We start from the raw sequence: 17,346 nt of genomic DNA, 5'->3' as shown, positions 1-17,346 counted from the left end.
CCATATGAGTGCCAGATCAAGTCCTGGCTGCTCCACTTCTAATCCAGCTCTCCGCTAATGCACCTGGGAAGGCAGCAGAAGATGACCCGAGTGCTTGGGCTCCTGCCACCCACACAGGAGTGGATGGAGTTCCAGGTTCCTGGCTTCAGTCTGGCCCAGTCCGGCCTGTTGCAGCCATCTGGGGAGTGAACCAGTAGATGGAAGCTCTCTCTCTCTCTAAAGATAGATAGATAGATAGATAGATAGATAGATAGATAGATAGATAGATATAGATAGATAGATAGATATATGGATAAACCTGCCTTTCAAGTAAAAATCTTAATCACATTTTAACTCCCTGTTCCATAATACATGTAAAGAGAATCACTACTGTTTCATATGACAATGTGCAAAAACATTGAGTAAGCAGCAGAAATTACCTACTGAGTCATACGACATACAGAAAAACTGACTCCCAGCGCTCAGCCACTGTATTCCAGGAGTGGAGGGAAAGTCGTCCAAGTGGGACTTCCTACCACTGGCGTGGGGTTCCACCACGTGGCCTCCCAGGGGTTTGCAAGAGCAAGTTTTGAATTTTTTTAAGATTTATTTTCATTGGCAAGGCAGAGTTACACAGAGAGAGAGAGAGACCAAGAGATCTTCCATCTGCTGGTTCGCTCCCCAGATGGCTGCAACAGCTGGGGCTTGGCCAGGAGCTTCTTCTGGGTCTCCCACATGGGAGCAGGGGCCCAAGGACTTGGGCCATCTTCCATTGCTTCCCCAGGCCATAGCAGAGAGCTGGATCGGAAGTGGAGCAGCCGGGACTCAAACTGGTGCCCACAGAGACGCCAGCGTCACAGGTGGCAGCTTTACCTGCTACGCCACGGCGCCAGCACCCCAGGAGTAATTTTCACCTGTGTGTTTTTCACCTGTGATGGCCGTTGGCCCCCAGCCCTCCCACACAACACACAACTGCGGTTGCGCCATCCACACTTCCCAACACAACACCCTCCCCCGCCCAGTTCTGTGTGAACCACTCAAGGCCACTTTCCCTTTAGGAGAAGCCAACACTCTAAGTGCAAAGCAGTCCCTGTCCTTTTGCTAGAAAGTTCTGAAGAGCGTGATCCTCTAGGTGGGCCCACCGGGTCGGGGAGCCGCAGGGCAGCACAGGCGCCCTGGTGTAAGGAGGTAAAGGGGACTCACCTTTGACCTGGCATCCTTTGCTCCCCATGGATTAAAAAAAAAAAAAAAAAAGAACTTAAAAACGTACACATGTGTAAGTAGCCACGTTTCAGTCTTACACACTTTGTGAACTCGCTCCTCACTTGCATGTCAATCATTTACTGAGCTGCCTCGACGAGGGAACCACGGAAGAACGGGACAGTATAGCACAGTGGTTAAGGACCATCTCTGACATCAGGGGGATAAGGGATTTTTTCGGAGCTTTGTACGCTTTGGTACATGAACCTTTCCAAGCCTTACTTATGCTCCTTTGTGTGATGGGATAGTAAGAGTCTCCTGCACTGGCCTGGTGTGTTTGTGAAGATAACACGAGCAAAGGCCCTGTTACAGTGTCTGGAACAGGATAAAGACTCAAACACATTGGCTGCTCACAACAGATCAATTCTCTGAGCAGCCAGGCTACGACCTGCACGTCTGTCACAAACAAATCCCATAGATGTCACAAGTCCTCGGTGACTTTCGTCGCTTTTGCCCAGAGACAACCCCTTAGGCCCACACTCTGAGTCTACAGACTTTTATTTTGACAGAAATGACATCAGGACCTACAGTTTTGGCAAGGAGTCACCTGGTTTCCCATGACCTAGCACAACAGGAGCGCCAGGAATCTCAAGTGGGGACGGGCTAGAACCAAGGCCATTGTCAGGAACAGAACAAACCAAAGCCAGGGCTTGACTTTAGAAGTCCAAGGATGTTGAGACGGGACCAGCGGCCCAGAGTCCCCCAGCGTCCCCGAAGGCACAGCTGCGACGCGGGGCGGGCCAGGCCTTCGCGGGGACGGTGAGGTGTGCCTCTGTCACCCAGAAGTCCACATCCGCCCACTGTTTAAAAAGGCAGAACCACGCCGTCTGTTTCCAGGCAAGCACTTATCCAGAAAAGGTTATGAGTGCTTGGACACGCAGCCGTGCCAGCTGCTCGGTCCCTCGGCTCAAACCATTTCATTTCCGATAAAGCTAAAAAAAGGAAGCATCCCTGGGCTCTCACGGCGGCCGCGCCCTGCCCATCGCCTGCGCCGCTGCCACCCCGAAACGCAGAGGCTGCTTAACTTTGGTACAAAGAATCAGGGCCTCCGGCCTGCGACACTTTGACAAAGGAAAGGTGATATGTCCCCTTCAACTCACGGATCCAAAGGGCGCCAACGGGAAACAGCCGACAAAACCCAGGATCCAACAGGATCTCCCACTTCTGGGCTTCTCGATGACAGCGTGGGGGCGGGGCAGAGGAGCAAGGCCGGGCTGGACAGTCCTCAAGGCCCCTCCAGCCACCTGATGCCTGGGAGGAAGTTACCTGACCCAACCAACAGGCACCCAGTGAGCGTCCTTGCGTAGCGCCTCCACGAGCCCGCGCAGCTGGCTGCAGGCAGCCTGCAGGTCCTCCCTCAGCAGCACGGCGTCCACCAGGTGGCCATAGTGCTGGTCCACGAAGGCGGCAGACGCAGCCATCTCCTGCTGCTGCTCGTCCTGCAAGGAGAGAGGCTGCGTAGAGCAAGGGGCGGTCCTTCGGGAAAGCCACGCCCCCACCGCCACCGTTCGCTGCGGAGTGCACCCGGCCGCCCCGCTGACACCACCCGTGACCACAGGGGCAGAACGCAGTGACGCCACCACATCAACGTTGCAAGAAAGCGGGCAGGCCACAGACACGATCACAGCGTGGTCACTCGCTCACAAAATCCCCCCAGGACCTGTGAGCTGAGAGCCACCGCACACAGCGCCCCAGGGGATGCTGGGTTTGTATCTGAGGGCGAGAGGTGTGTGTTAGCGTCACCACTGCTGCCCCCGCAGGACCCCCAGAGACGCCGCCATCCTGCGTCCCACGGCCATCCAGCGTCCAGGCTAAATGACAAGACAGGACTATAAATGATGTTCACGAGATAGAAGCAAAGCAAGCAGTTCTAGAATCACCCTGGGGAACAAAGAGGCAAGTAAGGGGTTCTAAAGACCTACAGCAGACAGCTCAACTCACAGCGCAGAACTCGGGTTCTCTCTGCACATCCTCATTCAATGGCCAAACACAAGCATGGCAGACAAAGCAGAGTCATTTAGGAAAGTGCTGGGACACCCCCGACCCCCCACTTCTGAGGGCGCCTGACCAGACTGCTCTCCTGCCACCTAGCATCAAGGGACAGACAGCAACTCCATCTGACTCAACCTGGCAGCGACTGCTTCTTCCTTCCAAACAAAGTCTACAAAGTCCACTGGACAGAGCTGCAGCCCGACAAGCAGCCTGGTTTTTGGAAGAGAAGAAATCGGCAGTGAAGTTACAAACTGCAAGTTCTCACTGCGTTCGCTCCCCCCCCTTCCTATCCCCGTCCAGGCCTCTGCCGCCTTCTCAGCTTCTTCCGGGGCTCAGTGCTGCCAGGGGGAAGGGGTGGGTTCTGTCCGGCCCGCAACCCCACCCCCCAACCCAAAATGTTCCTTCCTCTTCTGCCACCAGGCAAAGAGAGTACCTACAAGTTCACGATGTGAGTTCCAAAGGTCTAGAAGACAGGGTTTCAAAGACTGATTAATTTATTTGGAAGAAAGAGACAAAGAGATAGACATCTTCCATCTGCTGGTTTACTCCCCAAATAACCACATGACTGGAGCCGGGCCAGGCTGAAGCCAGGAGCCAGGAACTCCATCCGGGCCTCCCACATGGGTGGCAGGGGCCCAAGCACTTGAGCCACCTTCAGGCACATTCGCAGGGAGCTGAGACTGGAAACGGAGCAGCCAGGACACGAACCAGTACTCCCATCAGCGATGCCGGCATCACAGGTGGCAGCTCCACCTGCCACGTCGCAGTCCCGGCCCTGAGAGTTTCTGCTACCATACACCCAGTGAAAAGCTAAGAGGAGGCCGAGCTCACTGCTTCTCCTTCCTGCTTCCCCCCACGAGGGGAAAACCAGACCCAGGAGAGAGGCCTCCAGTCCTCGGTCTGTCCTGCAGGGCTCCTGTCACACTCAGAAACGCTCTGCAGCGGCCCTGTCCCCACAGGGCTCCTGGGCTGCCAGCCTCGCCTTCCCCACCCTGGGCACACGTCCCCGGGGACCTGTCTGCCGCCTCCAGAGCCCCCTGCTGCAGGCAGCCACGCAGTTCATCCTGGAAGCACCGAGCTGGCTGAGATTACAGACGGACAATGTCTGCATCCAAGCACCCCCATCTCCCTAACAAACACTTGTACCCGGGAAGAACTGCAGTAACCCCACTGCAGAACAAGCTGGGCATTGGCTTCGTGGCCACGAACCCCTGAACTCTCTTCCCAGCCTGTAAGGTGGGACCCGCCACCTGCGTTTTCAGCATGGCGGTGACGGTGACAGTGACGCCCCTGCGTCACACAGGAAAGATCCTCCCAGGCTGTCTCTTGTCCCCCTGCTGGCTCAGCTAGCTGTGTCAGCAGCAAGAGCCCCATCAGCTTGTGGGCAGCAGAGGCAGGGACAGAGGATGTGCCCAGCGGGTGTTTCACAGAACAGGTCCCCCACCTGGACCCCGGGGGCCACACAGTGCACAAATGCTGTCTGTTATGGCAAGTGTGGCCTGGGGGCTGCCCACATGCTCCTAAGTCACGTGAAAGGTGGAGGCTAGAAACAGAGACGCCAGAGCCCCACGCAAACCTCCCAGGTCAGAGTCTCCGGGGGTGGAGCCTGGGCTGTGTGTAGGGACAGCCTCCGCGGGGACTCCGTGAATGACGGTGGCATCAGGACAGGGTCTGCAGAGGGGCACGGTGACTTCACAACTGGAGAGTGAGCCAACTGACCCCCAGACAGCAAAACCCATCCACCAGGTGCGTGCAGTCATGCGGCGGGCACTAGAGGAGATGGCAAAACTGGCCTCACCGGGAGGGTGCCAGCAACAGACCACGTCCGCTTCTCCCGAACAACCGCCGCGGGCCAGGCAGCACCAGAAACACGCACTTCCCGCGGACCCGAAGCTCTGGCAGCACATTCCTGCGCCCTAGGAAGCCATCTCTTACCCTCCCTACACCCTATAGACGCCTTAAAATAAGTCTTTCCCACTCTTATTCAATTCTACCAATCCTAAAACATTTGTTAAAAAAAAAAAAAAAAAAAAAAAACAGCCAGCACTGCGGCTCACTAGGCTAATCCTCTGCCTGTGGCGCTGGCACCCAGGGTTCTAGTCCCGGTCGGGGTGCCGGATTCTGTCCCGGTTGCTCCTCTTCCAGTCCAGCTCTCTGCTGTGGCCAGGGAGTGCAGTGGAGGATGGCCCAAGTGCTTGGGCCCTGCACCCCATGGGAGACCAGGAGGAAGCACCTGGCTCCTAGATTTGGATTGGTGCGGCGCACCAGCCATAGCGGCCATATGGGGGAGGTGAACCAACGGAAAAAAGAAGACCTTGCTCTCTGTCTCTCTCTTTCACTAACTCTGCCTGTCAAAAAAAAAAAAAATATATATATATATATATATATATATATATATCAGAATGGCTGGCATGGCGGTGCGGTGGGTTAAGGTGCATCTCACATCAGAGGGCCAGTTTGAGTCCCACTTGTTCCACTTCCATTCAAACTCCCTCTAATGCTCCTGGGAAAGCAATGGATGATGGCTCAAATACTTAGGCCCCTGCTACCCATGTGAGAGACCCGGATGGAGCTCTAGGCTCTAGGTTTCGGCCTGACCCAGCCCTGGTCGTTGCATGCATTTAGGGAGTGAATAAAGATCTCTCTCTCTCTCGCTCTCTTTCTCTCTCTTTCTCTGTCACTAGTTCACTATTTTGAAGATAAGTAAATCTTCAAAAACATTTTTAAAAAATTTAGAGTAAATCGCCGGCGCCGTGGCTCAATAGGCTAATCCTCCACCTTGCGGCGCTGGCACACCGGGTTCTAGTCCCGGTCGGGGCGCCGGATTCTGTCCCTGTTGCCCCTCTTCCAGGCCAGCTCTCTGCTATGGCCAGGGAGTGCAGTGGAGGATGGCCCAGGTGCTTGGGCCCTGCACCCCATGGGAGACCAGGAAAAGCTCCTGGATCCTGGCTCCTGCCATCGGATCAGCGCGGTGCGCCGGCTGCAGGGGCAACCATTGGAGGGTGAACCAACGGCAAAGGAAGACCTTTCTCTCTCTGTCTCTCTCTCTCACTGTCCACTCTGCCTGTCAAAAAAAAAAAAAAAAAAAAAAAAATTTAGAGTACATCTCCAGGATCTTGAGTTGGGCAATGTTTTCTTAGACACGGCAGCAAAAACGAAGAAAGAAAAAACAGATCAATTGAACTTGACCAAAATTTTTTAACTTTCTGCTTCCAAACTGGTGGAAGAAAGTATTTGCAAGTCATACATCTGATAAGGGACTGTGTCCAGAATACATGAAGGGTTCTTACGACCCAATAACAAAGAAGAGAATCAGATTTTAAGACGGACAAAGTATTTCAATAGACGTTTCTTGTTCTCACCACCGCCACAAGGATTTCTAAGTAGCTCTGCACCCAAGCTGAGGCTCCCCCCAGGGCTCCTAGAGAGGAAAATGTCCGATGCTCCCACAAGTCAGTCACCCTCAGTAGCTGGCGGAGTGGACGCTTGCGTCAGAACGCGCATGGCCAAGCTCTGCCTCGCACTCCTCCTTGGGCCGGGGCTTCCCCACTGAGGGGGAGGACCCGAGGGCCTCTCGGAGGAGCCAGCCACACTGGAGCCTGCTCTGGAACGGGGCTGCTCCTGACCCCTGGAACAACTTCCGGCTCAGACTCCCGCCCGCCTCTGTTGAGAGCCAAGTCAGCAAGCCCAGACCCCTGGGACAACTCTGCCAACGCCCAGGTTTGGGGTGGGGGTCCTGACACGGCCGTCCCGCCTCCCTGATGGGCTGCCCACAGCACTCCCAGGAAACAAACAAGCCCCTCCCAACTTACGAGAGGGGCCGCTGTGCCCTCACAGGCCGGAGACACCGGGGGCGACTTCCTTTGTTCCTGAACGGCAGGCTTCACGAAGATGACATAGGGTTTGAACTCCGAGGTCCTCACTTGCTTCAGTGCCTGAGAAAGAAAGTTCCGGAATGTCACATACCCTCGAAGCACTGCAGTGTAAAACCCATTTTTTGAAAGCGCCATCCCATAACCTCCAGGTCAAAGGTCCCGGTTACACTGACCCTACGACAGCACACTGCAGACAGATCGCCTCATCCTCCAATGTGACACTCAACCCAGCCGGGCCCTGAGGCCACACACACAGGATGGAAGATTCCAGAGCCTGGCTCAGAGCCTCGAGTCCCCTCGGCTCCAACTAACCTTTGGAGGCTTTTCCCCACCCACTGGGTCCCCACGCACGGGGGAGCAGGATTCAGCATGCATCAGTCTGGCCAAGTGGCAGCACCGTGGACAACGCTCGGGGAATCCAAGCTGCCACACAGGCCTCCTCCTCCTGACTCTCAAAGCGTGGCCGCCTGGAACCAAACCGCAGGCTAGGTTTTTGATATGCAAATCATACTGCTCATTAGTGCATTTTATCCATACTGTTTGGAAACATCAGTACTAAACTGCTATTTGCATTATCTGCACCCCCCAAAAAAAACAGCAAAATCACTTTGCTTAAACAATTCAACATGCAGGCACTGCACATCGCCTGCGAGCTCCCGGCGGGACGCGGCCGGGGAAGGCTGTCCCTCACAGGCCCGCGCACTCTGGACCGTGTTGCAAGCACACATCTATACAATAAAGCCTACAGTGGGGATCACAAGTCAAGATCTGTCTCTACAGAGGGAACAAAAAATCCCCAGGCTGAGTTCAAAGCTGAAAGTCAAGGTTAAGAAGATGGCTAGGCCCCTGGGGCACCCGCCACAGGCTGGGCGGACAGAACTGGAAATGTTTTTGAAGCACCACACAGGGCCAGCCTCCCTCCCTCTTTTGCCCTTTCAAACCACTCTCTCGCCTGCCTCCCTGGGCGGTTCCCTGAGCACCAGTGCCATTTGTTCCAGCTGGGGAGGAGGCAGCCCGGCTCCGCCCGGGTCACATGTCACAATGAGCCAGCGCTGCCACCATCTACCGCGTGATTCGCTCCCTGCGGGGGTTACCAGCCCCGGCCTGCCATCCTACTAGAGGGGCTGTGCTCTTGACAGTTGGTACAGTGCCTGTGGATGGAGATGCACCTGTGGGTACAAAGCTCTCACTCCATTCTCCAGGTGAGACCCCAGGAAAGGGAACACCCGTGTTCCGGAATGAAAATCCCTCAGCCGGGGGGACAGGGAAGTGTCGAGCGTTCTGCACATCAGCCAGTCCCCTGGGTTATAAATACCAACTGGAAATCCCCAGCTGGCCCGAGAACTCACTTCCGGTTCCACATCCACCAAACAAACTTTGTTTTTGGCCATAACAGCCTGAATGGCCTCCAGGCTGGTTCCGTAGAGGTTATCTTGGTATTCCCCGTGCTCCAGGAACCTGAGACACCAGCAAAGGGGACAAGACCTTGAGTTAGGAAAACAGACTCCCTGGTGCCACTTCTCGCCCACCACCCCCACAGTTTGTCACAGCGCCCCCTGGAGGTCAAGGAGCACAGGACAGACAGACGCACGGCTGGCTCCAACAACCTACTTGTTGTGCTGTATGTCGGCTTCGAACGCTTGCCTCGAGACAAAGTGATATTCCACCCCTTCCTTCTCGTGGCTCTCCCGGGGCCGCGTGGTGTCTTGGAAAGAAAGAGGGAGAGCTGGGCAGAGCGAAGTCCAGCCCAGGGAGCCGCAGCCTCCCGTGGGAGCCCCCAGCCTCTGCTCGTCTAAGCCGCCCACCTCCACGTGGCCCTGTGCCCTCCCCAGGCCTGTCACCACACAGCACCATTCTCTGACGAAGCACAAGGAGGCCGCCCGTTCTGCAGCTGAAGGGACTGAGGAGCCGAGCGGTTAAGCTCAGGGAGCCTCGGCCAGGAGTGGTGCAGGCAGGGTGGCTATCTGTCTCCCTCTCTCTCTCCCATGGCCTCAGTGACACTGTGGCTTTGGAAGAATCAGCTACGGAGCCTCTGGTCCCCGCCTTTATTTCTTCATCGTTTTTCAGTTTCAAGGGCAAAAGGAGCCACAGCTGCGCCTGCCCTGCTGTGTGCCTTTAATTCGTTATCCAACTGCTCCTCACTGTGACAGCAAAGGAGACGTGCGGCCAGCCAGCCACCAGGTGCATTCAATGAGTTTAATGTCTCCCCACTGATCTGCACGCTAGGACCGAGAGACACACTTCTGGGGCACACACAGGCAGCAGCACACGGCTTCTTCCAAGACAAGGCGGGGTCTCGGTGGGGACGCCGTGTTCTCCGAGTGGCAGCTTCATCGCAACTGCGTCATTCCCTCGCTCACTGTTCTCCGCCCACTGGTCACATTCTTACACCTCAGATGAGCCGGTAAGACCCTCAGGGTCCGCTTGACCCCTGCCTCAGCGTCACCTCCTCCCCGGCCTCCCCAGTCCCTAGCCCAGCTACTCCAGGTCACCTCTGGCCCCTCGGCACGGGCCAGTCCCTCTCCACAGAGAACCCAGCCACCCTCTCTACCACAAAATCCCAGCTGCGTGGGGGACGCCTGGCGGCACTGAAGAGCTCGTCGGGGAGCGACTCCATCCACATGAAGCCTTCCAGGTCCATCAGAGGGGTGTGGCCAGAGTGGCCCCCGGCCCCACCACCTCCCGCACATCCCTGCCCCTGCACACTGGTTCCCAGAGCCCAGGGGCCAGGCTCTGGCGCCGAGGCCCAGGGGACAGCCCGTGACCTAAGCAAGCCTCTAGCTGCCCTGCCCAGAGCAGTCTGGGAAGGTCCCATTGCCACCACCACAGCATCCTCCCTTGGCAGTCACAGGCCATCTGCGCCACATCTGCCTCACGACAGCAGGACCCACAGCGACACCCAGAGTGGACAGGGCAGGAGCGGCAGGCAGCAGAGAGAGGCCGTGGCACAGCCTCATTAAGAAGTGACTGGGGCCAGCCAGATCCTGGCTTCATCACTTACCAGCTGCATGACGCTGAGCAAGTAACTTAACCTCTCTGATCCCGCTCTCAGGGGTCCCAGAGCGCCTGGCCACCTGGGGCAGCAGGAAGCCTCAGGACCTGGCTGGAGTGGTGTCACCCAGGAATGCACAAGCACCCTGACAGGCTGGCACCCAGCTGCAGGGGGCAGCCTGGGCAACAGCACGAGCTGGGCTGCCCAGCGTCCCCGAAATGCTCTCTCCAGTCACCCACAGGGCAGGGCCAGAGTTAGCTCATCTGCCCCCTACTGTAGGAGCCTCCGTGGCGTCAGATTGGGACTGTCTGGGACTGTCACCTGGCCTGCAGTGTGCTCCGGACTCCCCCCCCCCCCAGCCAGGAACCAGGCCTGTGGTCCTCCAGCTGCTGTCCCAGAGGGTGCTGGTGGACCACTGGGGGCAGTTATCACCCTCATGCCGAGGTCTCACGATCGGCTACAGCAGGCAGCGCCTGGCATCCCCCAGACCCGAAGTGAGGGTGGGATGGACACAGGGAATCAAGTTCCTAGGAAAGTGCGTGCACACACACATGCACACACACACATACGTGCACACACGCACACAGGGGCCCTCTTACGTGGAACAGCAACGCCGAAGTGCTGTGGGTCCTCAGCCACCACCTTCTGCTTCAGCTCATGCAATCGGGCTCCCAGAGACCCTGGGAAACAAGGGAAATTCGGGCTGACCGGGCTGCCTGCTGAGCCCCCTCCCCGCCCCTCCGGGGAAGAAACCGCGGCATGTCACGTACCGATCAGGACCACCAGGCGGGGCCGCTCCCCGGGCTGCTGCTGGTACCTGGTCACCTCCTCATAGGTCAGCAGCTCCGGAGACTCGGCTCCCACGGACGTCTTCCCCTCCTGGGAGCCCCCCAGCCTCTCCCGGCAGCCAAGGCGGAAACTCCTCCGAAGACCAGCTTGCGGGGAAGGGCAGAGGGACACCACTGGCAGTTGTCCCAAATTTTCCAGTAAAGGCTTTCTCCTCCTGGCTGGACCTGGAGGTGGGACTGAGTCCCACTGACCTCTCCCAACCGCCTCCCGCTCCGGGAAGGGCTGTACCGGAAGCACAGCAACGTGGAAAGAGTGGCCCTGGCACCCAAACACTAGGGTTCAAGGTCACTGTTTCTCTTGGCATGTGACCGACCTTGGGAAAACCTCTTCACCGCTCTGAGCCTGGGAAATGGGGACACAACCCTCCATGAAATGGGTGGTCCCAGGTTGGATCCTGGGTGAGGGGACCCTGCCTGAAGGGCGAGACTGTGACAATTTTTTTTTTTTTTTTTTTTGGACAGGCAGAGTGGACAGTGAGAGAGAGAGACAGAGAGAAAGCTTTTCCTTTACCGTTGGTTCACCCTCCAATGGCTGGCATACCGCACCGATCCGCAGCCAGGAGCCAGGTGCTTCTCCTGGTCTCCCATGCGGGAGCAGGGCCCAAGGACCTGGACCATCCTCCACTGCACTCCCCAGCCACAGCAGAGAGCTGGACTGGAAGAGGACAACCAGGACAGAATCCGGTGCCCCGACCGGGACTAGAACCTGGTGTGCTGGCGCCGCAGGCGGAGAATTAGCCTATTGAGCCACGGCGCCGGCAAGACTGTGACAATTTTAACAGCAGCACACAGCACAGCTGCAAATCCAGGACGTGAGAACCACCCTGAAGGTCGGTCAGGAGAGCCCTCGCCCTTAGGATACACCAGCTGAGCTGTGTGGGGTAGACAGGAGGGCTACAGCTGACTCCCGCGTGACGCGGGCAAAGACTGTCCCTTCAGCCGCCCTGTCTGTGGCTTCCGCGGATTGGATTCCACCAATAGTGGATCAAAAATGTTGCGACTGTACTGAACGTGTATTTTCCTGGTTATTATAAACAATACAGTATAAACACTACACACCACCATATAGCAAGGATTCTGTAGCATTTACAGTGTCAGGTACTACAGGTAATCTAGAGATGACTTAAAGGAATCGGGAGGGAGGGGGCAGGTTACGCGCAAACACTGCGTCATTTTGACAAAAGACTCGAGCAGCCACGGGAGGTCCCGGATCAAGGCCTGGACACGGATGGACGACTGCAGACATGGAGAAGGAAACAATAAAGCAACCAAGGCCAAGTGTTAACAAGGTGGCCCTGGGTGTGGAGGGCAAGGGAGATCTTTGTGCAACCCGTACGACTTTTCAGAGAGTTTGAAATAACTTCGAGATAAAAGCTTAAGCTCTCGGGACCGGCCCTGTGGCGGAGCAGGTAATGCCACCACCTGCAGTGCTGGCATCCCAAATGGGCAACGGTTCAAGTCCAGGCTGTTCCACTACTGATCCAGCTCTCTGCTATGGCCTGGGAAACCCATGGAAGATGGCCCAAGTGCTTGGGCCCCTGCACTCGCATGGGAGACCCGGAAGAAGGTCCTGGCTCCTGGTTTTGGATCGGCACAGCTCCAGCCATTGTGGCCATCTGAGGAGTGAACCAGCGGATGGAAGACCTCTCTCTGCCTCTGCCTCTCTGTAACTCTGCCTTTCAAATAAATAAATCTTATTTAAAAAAAAAAAAAAAAAAAAAAAAAGCTTAGGATCTCTGGCTGTCTCTAGGGCCTGGGGAACCCTGGTGAGAGGAAGAGTCTTTGGAGGCCCAGCCCGTGCAGCGGAGCGTGAACCATGAATGAACTCCCATCGGGTGATGCGTGGGTCAGGCGTCTGCTGCAGCTGTCAAGAGGCCGCGCGAGACGCCCACCTCCACCGTCCCAGTGCCTGGTGTGAGGCCTGCTATTCCACTTCCCAGCCAACTTCCCGCTAATGCACACCCTGGGGACAGCAGGTGACAACTCAAGTACTTGGGTCCCTGCCACCGTGTGAGAGTCCCAGATTGAGTTGAACTCCTGGCTTAAACCTGGCCCAGCCCTGGCTGTCTGTGGGCATCTGGGGAGTGAACCATCACGTGGAAGGACTCTGTCTCATTTTCTGCCTTTCAAATACAATGAAAACACACACACAACTTGATAGAAGACGATAACCACGGTAAAAGCAGTGTTAATGCAGTGGGCTGTGTGCCAATCTTTCACCAGTGGCTGGCGGAAGGCGGGGCGGGGGCTCCCCCAGCTGACAGGGATAGGGAGAGGTGAGCGCCCTTCACCCCGGCCCGGCTGCTCTTGGCTCGTCCCTGCGGCTCAGATCCTTCTGCCCATGTCCTGCCTGATGCTGGAGCCGTGGGTGGGCAGCCTGGGCAGGGGTCAGCGAGGACCTTGCTACTCACCCACGTAGTGTCCTCTGAGATAGCCCTCACAGTCGCAGGTCTCTGGCAACCAAACAGAGGGAGGGAGGCCAGTGAGTGGCGCTGGACCCTCACCCTGCCAGAGGGGCCCAGTCTCCGGCTGGCCAGGTACCCCAGCGTGGAGCCTCGGGGCAAGCTCAGAAACCCATGTCTTGGCCACCCTAGGAGAATGAACCCTTCCTCTCCGCCCACTTGTCCACACTCAGGCCCCTCGCAGCCTTTCCAGGCCCTGGTGGGGGCTCTGGGCCACTCTCCCAGCCCTGAACCAGGATCCACTCTGCCTGCCCCAACCCCCAGGCTCCTGGTCACACAGTCAGCCTAGCTGAGCCAAGTGGTGGCCTTGCAGGGTGTGCAGGCAGGGGCCCTGAGGCCTGAGCCCTGTCCCCACCAGCTCTGCACGCTTCAAGGTATGAGCCAGGCCCGCTGCAGCCCCGGGTGGATGTGCAAAAGCTGGGGCGACGGCGGGGCGGGGGCACAGCCCCCAGTGGGGGATGGAAGACGAGCCCCTCCAGCCCAGGACATGCCATAGAAACAGGCCCCTGCCCATGTGCACAGGGGACGAACACCGGCCTACCTTTGTCACAAGGCTGGTCATCTGCGGTGTGCACAAAAGACAGACGGAGTGGCATTAGCACAGTATCGGGAAGCCCTGCGGCTGAGAGGCAGCCGCGGCCTCGGGGCCCCAAGGAGCCTCCATCTGTCCCCTCTCTTCCTCCCCCAAAGCTGTGATCTGCGCTGCTCTAATCAGTCTTCCTGTGCACATCTCATTAGTAGCCCACAGAGAGCCAGCTCATCTCTGCGGGGGGCGGCGTCAAGGCCGTTCCTTCCAACTGGACAGTGAGCCTGGAAAGGCGCCCTTGGCAATGGCCACTGAAGCTGCTCCCTGCATGGCCCTGCAGGGAGAATCCGCCCTGCTCTCCCTTGCCTGGGGTTCTGCAAATGCCAGAGGGTGGACGGGGCAGAGCAGAGCAGCTGCCAGCTACACTCTGGTCTCTGTGCCTGTTCGGGTCTCACCTGCACCAGAGGGGCCAGGCCCTGGCAGCCCGGCCTCGGAGCTAGGGCCTTAGACAGCGGGCCTGTGAGACCCCAGCCCAGCTCCCCTCGCTGGACTGCGCCCAACTCTGCCCATCTTGGAAAAGGAGATGCCCGACTGCACCTCCATCCCAGGGTGGTCGTGGCAATGGCAGGAAGGTAAAGGGATAAAGGTGAAGTGCCACACGGGGCAGACGAAACACCGGCCTCTCAGGGATGCCCCAGTTTCAAGCAAACAAGGAATTTCTTGGTATAAGTATATCCCGAACACTGCATGGGATATACTTATGCTAAAAAACAAATCTATCTGACATGCAAATGGAACTGGGTCTCCTTTGTAGGCACCTGAAGGCACAGGATCACTCAGGCCTGCTCCCCTCCCCTCCCTCCCAACGTCAATGGCTCCATTTTCAGAGTCAGACAGAACCAAAGGGAATCTGATGAAAGCCATGGACCCCTCCCAAACACACACCCCCCACTTGGGGAGAGGCGTTACTATATGCCTCTGTGGCCCCCAAATACTGAAGTGCCTCCGCAGGCAGCAACTGCCCCCTGCCCACCCACCCCCATGTCCCCTCCTCCCGCCAGCCCCGACACCAGTCCCCAGGTCCTAGCCCCGGGCCCTCCCTGCCAATCTACTCACAGGGGGGCTTCTTGAGGCTCTGGGGGCTCGGCAGGGTGCCCGCGGCCCTCCGGTAGCTCAGTCGTCTAGGGAGAGACAAAGGGTCACCCGGGCTCTGGGTCAGAGAAGCAGCTGCAGGGAACCTTCCAGGCCAAGGCCCGGGGCCACCAAGGGCAGAAACCGGCGCGGCGGGCTCCGGCGCAGGGGCCACTTTCCCCGGGGCCTTGCTAGTCTCTTGCCCTTGGAAAGGCCTGCACAGCTCGGGACAGCTGCACATGGGGACCCAGGCCCAAATTCTGTATCCAACACTTGGAGGGAAATCCCGGGAAGCAAATAAATGTTGCTGTTTAGAGTGGCGAGACCTGCTCCTCCTCGTCTGCAGTTTTGCACCCTCTAAGCGCCTCTGCATCCAAAGTCTCCACCCAGGGATCTAACCAGCCTCAGGTCGCAAACACGGGTTGAAAAGACAAGTGCACACGCAGAGACTTTCCCACCTCACTGTTATTCCCTAAATGGCACAGAGTAACCGTGTTCAGGGCACTCGGATTGCATTAGGTATTACAAGTGACCCAGAGATGGTTTGAAGTGTGTCAGGATGGGTAGAGATTATAGGCAAACACCCAGCATTTCATATAACAGATGGACTTCAGCACCTGAGGGTTTTAGGATCTGCCAGGGGTCCTGGAACCAATCCCCCAAAGACACCAAGGGACAACCGCCTAAACTAATAACGATAAGTCCACGAACGTAGTTAAGTCTCAGTCATCAGCACCCATCACAGGACAGGAAGAACTAGCACAGCCTAATTGGTACTTACCGCAAGGAGCAACACTTAGCAGGCGCCCCTATTGGGGTTGGTACCCAAGCCTCTGGCCACCGCAGGGCCACCCCAGGACGGCACGCCCCAGACCCACCTCTCCTGGAACTGCTTGGAGGGGATGAGGCCGGCTCGAAGGTTGGCGTCCCCGACACGCTTGGCCTGCCACCACGTGGGGTCGTCCTGGCTCACCACCTCCAGGACCTGCCTGCGCTGGAAGGGCAGGCCTGCCTCCTGGCACGGGATGGCCCGGTCCTCCCGAGGGTTGTAGTGGAAGAGGGCCCGCATGAACACCTGCGTGGGAAGGGCTCTGGTGAGGCGGCAGTGCAGCCACGTGACAGTGGCCGGTCACAGGCAGGAAGAACAAGCAGCCTTGAGAAGAGGAAGCTCATCAGAAACACAGTGCACCTGCTTTCTTATTGTTCTTCCGCCTTCTTAGCTATGATAGAAAATCCAACAGGAATTGGAAAACTGGGACCAGAGTCCTGGTGCAGTGAGTGGGCTAAGCCGATGCCTGAGATGCCGGCATCCCAGATCTGAGCGCCAGTCTGAGTCCTGCCTACTGTGCTTCTGGTCCAGGTTCCTGCTAATGTGCGCCCTGGGAAGGCCGCACATGACGGCTCAAGTACGTGGGTCCCTGCCACCCAGGTGGGAGACCTGGATGGAGTTCCAGGTTCTGGCATTGACCTGCCCCAGATCTGGCCATTACAGCCACTTGAGGAGTGAACCCGCAGATGAAGATCAGTCAATCTCTCTCTCTCTCTCTCTCTCTCTCTCTCTCTCTCTCTCTCTGTTTCCCTCCCTCTTCCCTTCTTGCTCTTTCAAATAAATGAATGAATAAATCTTTAATAAAAAAGAATCGGAAAATCGAGGCACGCCTTTGACAGAGAATTCAGTCAGCGCCTGGGGACACCCACCTCCCCCATCAGAGAGCCAGGTTCAAGTCCCAGCCGCTCTGCTTCTGCTCAGTGCCCGGCCAATCCTGGGAAGCAGCAGGTGATGACGAAAACTACTCGGGTCCCACCACCCACGCAGGAGACCTGGATGGGCTTCGGCCTGGCCAGCTCCTGGCTACTGCAGGGAATGTGGGGAGAGACCCAGAGGACGGAAGACCTTGTCTTTCCAATAAAATGAAAATTAAAAAAAAAAAAAAAAAAGGAATGTTAACAGATAGGCCCATGACTGAATCTTTTACTTTTTTTTTTTTTTTTTAGATTTTATTAATTTGAAAGAGTACAGAGAGAGAGGGAGAGAAAGACAAAGAGGTCTTCCATCCACTGGTTCACTCCCCAGATGGCTACAATGGCCGGGGCTGGGCCAGGCTGAAGCCAGGAGCCAGGAGCTTCATCTGCATCTCCCACGTGGGTTCAGAGGTCCAAGCACTTGGGCCATCTAGTGCTGCTTTCCCAGGTGCATTAGCAGGGAGCTGGGTCAGAGGTGGAGCAGCCAGGTCTCAAACTGATGCCCATATGAGATGCTGGCATCGCAGGCGGAGGCTTA

General features: G+C 57.1%; 1 protein-coding gene across 5 annotated transcripts in view; it reads right to left on the bottom strand.

Moving 5' to 3' along the window:
- Positions 1 to 1,719: 1,719 nt before the first annotated feature.
- The window catches only part of MPP3 (MAGUK p55 scaffold protein 3), a 29,097-nt gene continuing 13,470 nt past the window's right edge, over positions 1,720 to 17,346 (bottom strand). For 4 of the 5 annotated variants that reach the window (XM_051825711.2, XM_051825713.2, XM_051825710.2 and 1 more), the window contains exons 11-21: positions 15,944 to 16,140; positions 15,051 to 15,115; positions 13,950 to 13,970; positions 13,358 to 13,399; positions 10,869 to 11,033; positions 10,698 to 10,778; positions 8,718 to 8,811; positions 8,456 to 8,564; positions 7,044 to 7,166; positions 3,367 to 3,441; positions 2,362 to 2,678 (exon numbers count right to left, since the gene is read on the bottom strand). In XM_051825711.2, the coding sequence (XP_051681671.1) occupies positions 2,502 to 2,678; positions 3,367 to 3,441; positions 7,044 to 7,166; positions 8,456 to 8,564; positions 8,718 to 8,811; positions 10,698 to 10,778; positions 10,869 to 11,033; positions 13,358 to 13,399; positions 13,950 to 13,970; positions 15,051 to 15,115; positions 15,944 to 16,140 (1,149 nt within the window). In that variant the 3' untranslated portion in view covers positions 2,362 to 2,501. Of the gene's footprint in view, positions 2,679 to 3,366; positions 3,442 to 7,043; positions 7,167 to 8,455; positions 8,565 to 8,717; positions 8,812 to 10,697; positions 10,779 to 10,868; positions 11,034 to 13,357; positions 13,400 to 13,949; positions 13,971 to 15,050; positions 15,116 to 15,943; positions 16,141 to 17,346 lie in introns of all 5 variants that reach the window. The other variant, XM_008271558.4, reaches the window with a different exon arrangement.

This window comes from Oryctolagus cuniculus, chromosome 17 (genome assembly GCF_964237555.1).
Source record: "Oryctolagus cuniculus chromosome 17, mOryCun1.1, whole genome shotgun sequence".
In the NCBI taxonomy this organism is placed as follows: Eukaryota; Metazoa; Chordata; class Mammalia; order Lagomorpha; family Leporidae; genus Oryctolagus; species Oryctolagus cuniculus.
This window is presented reverse-complemented; position numbering and strand designations above follow the sequence as displayed.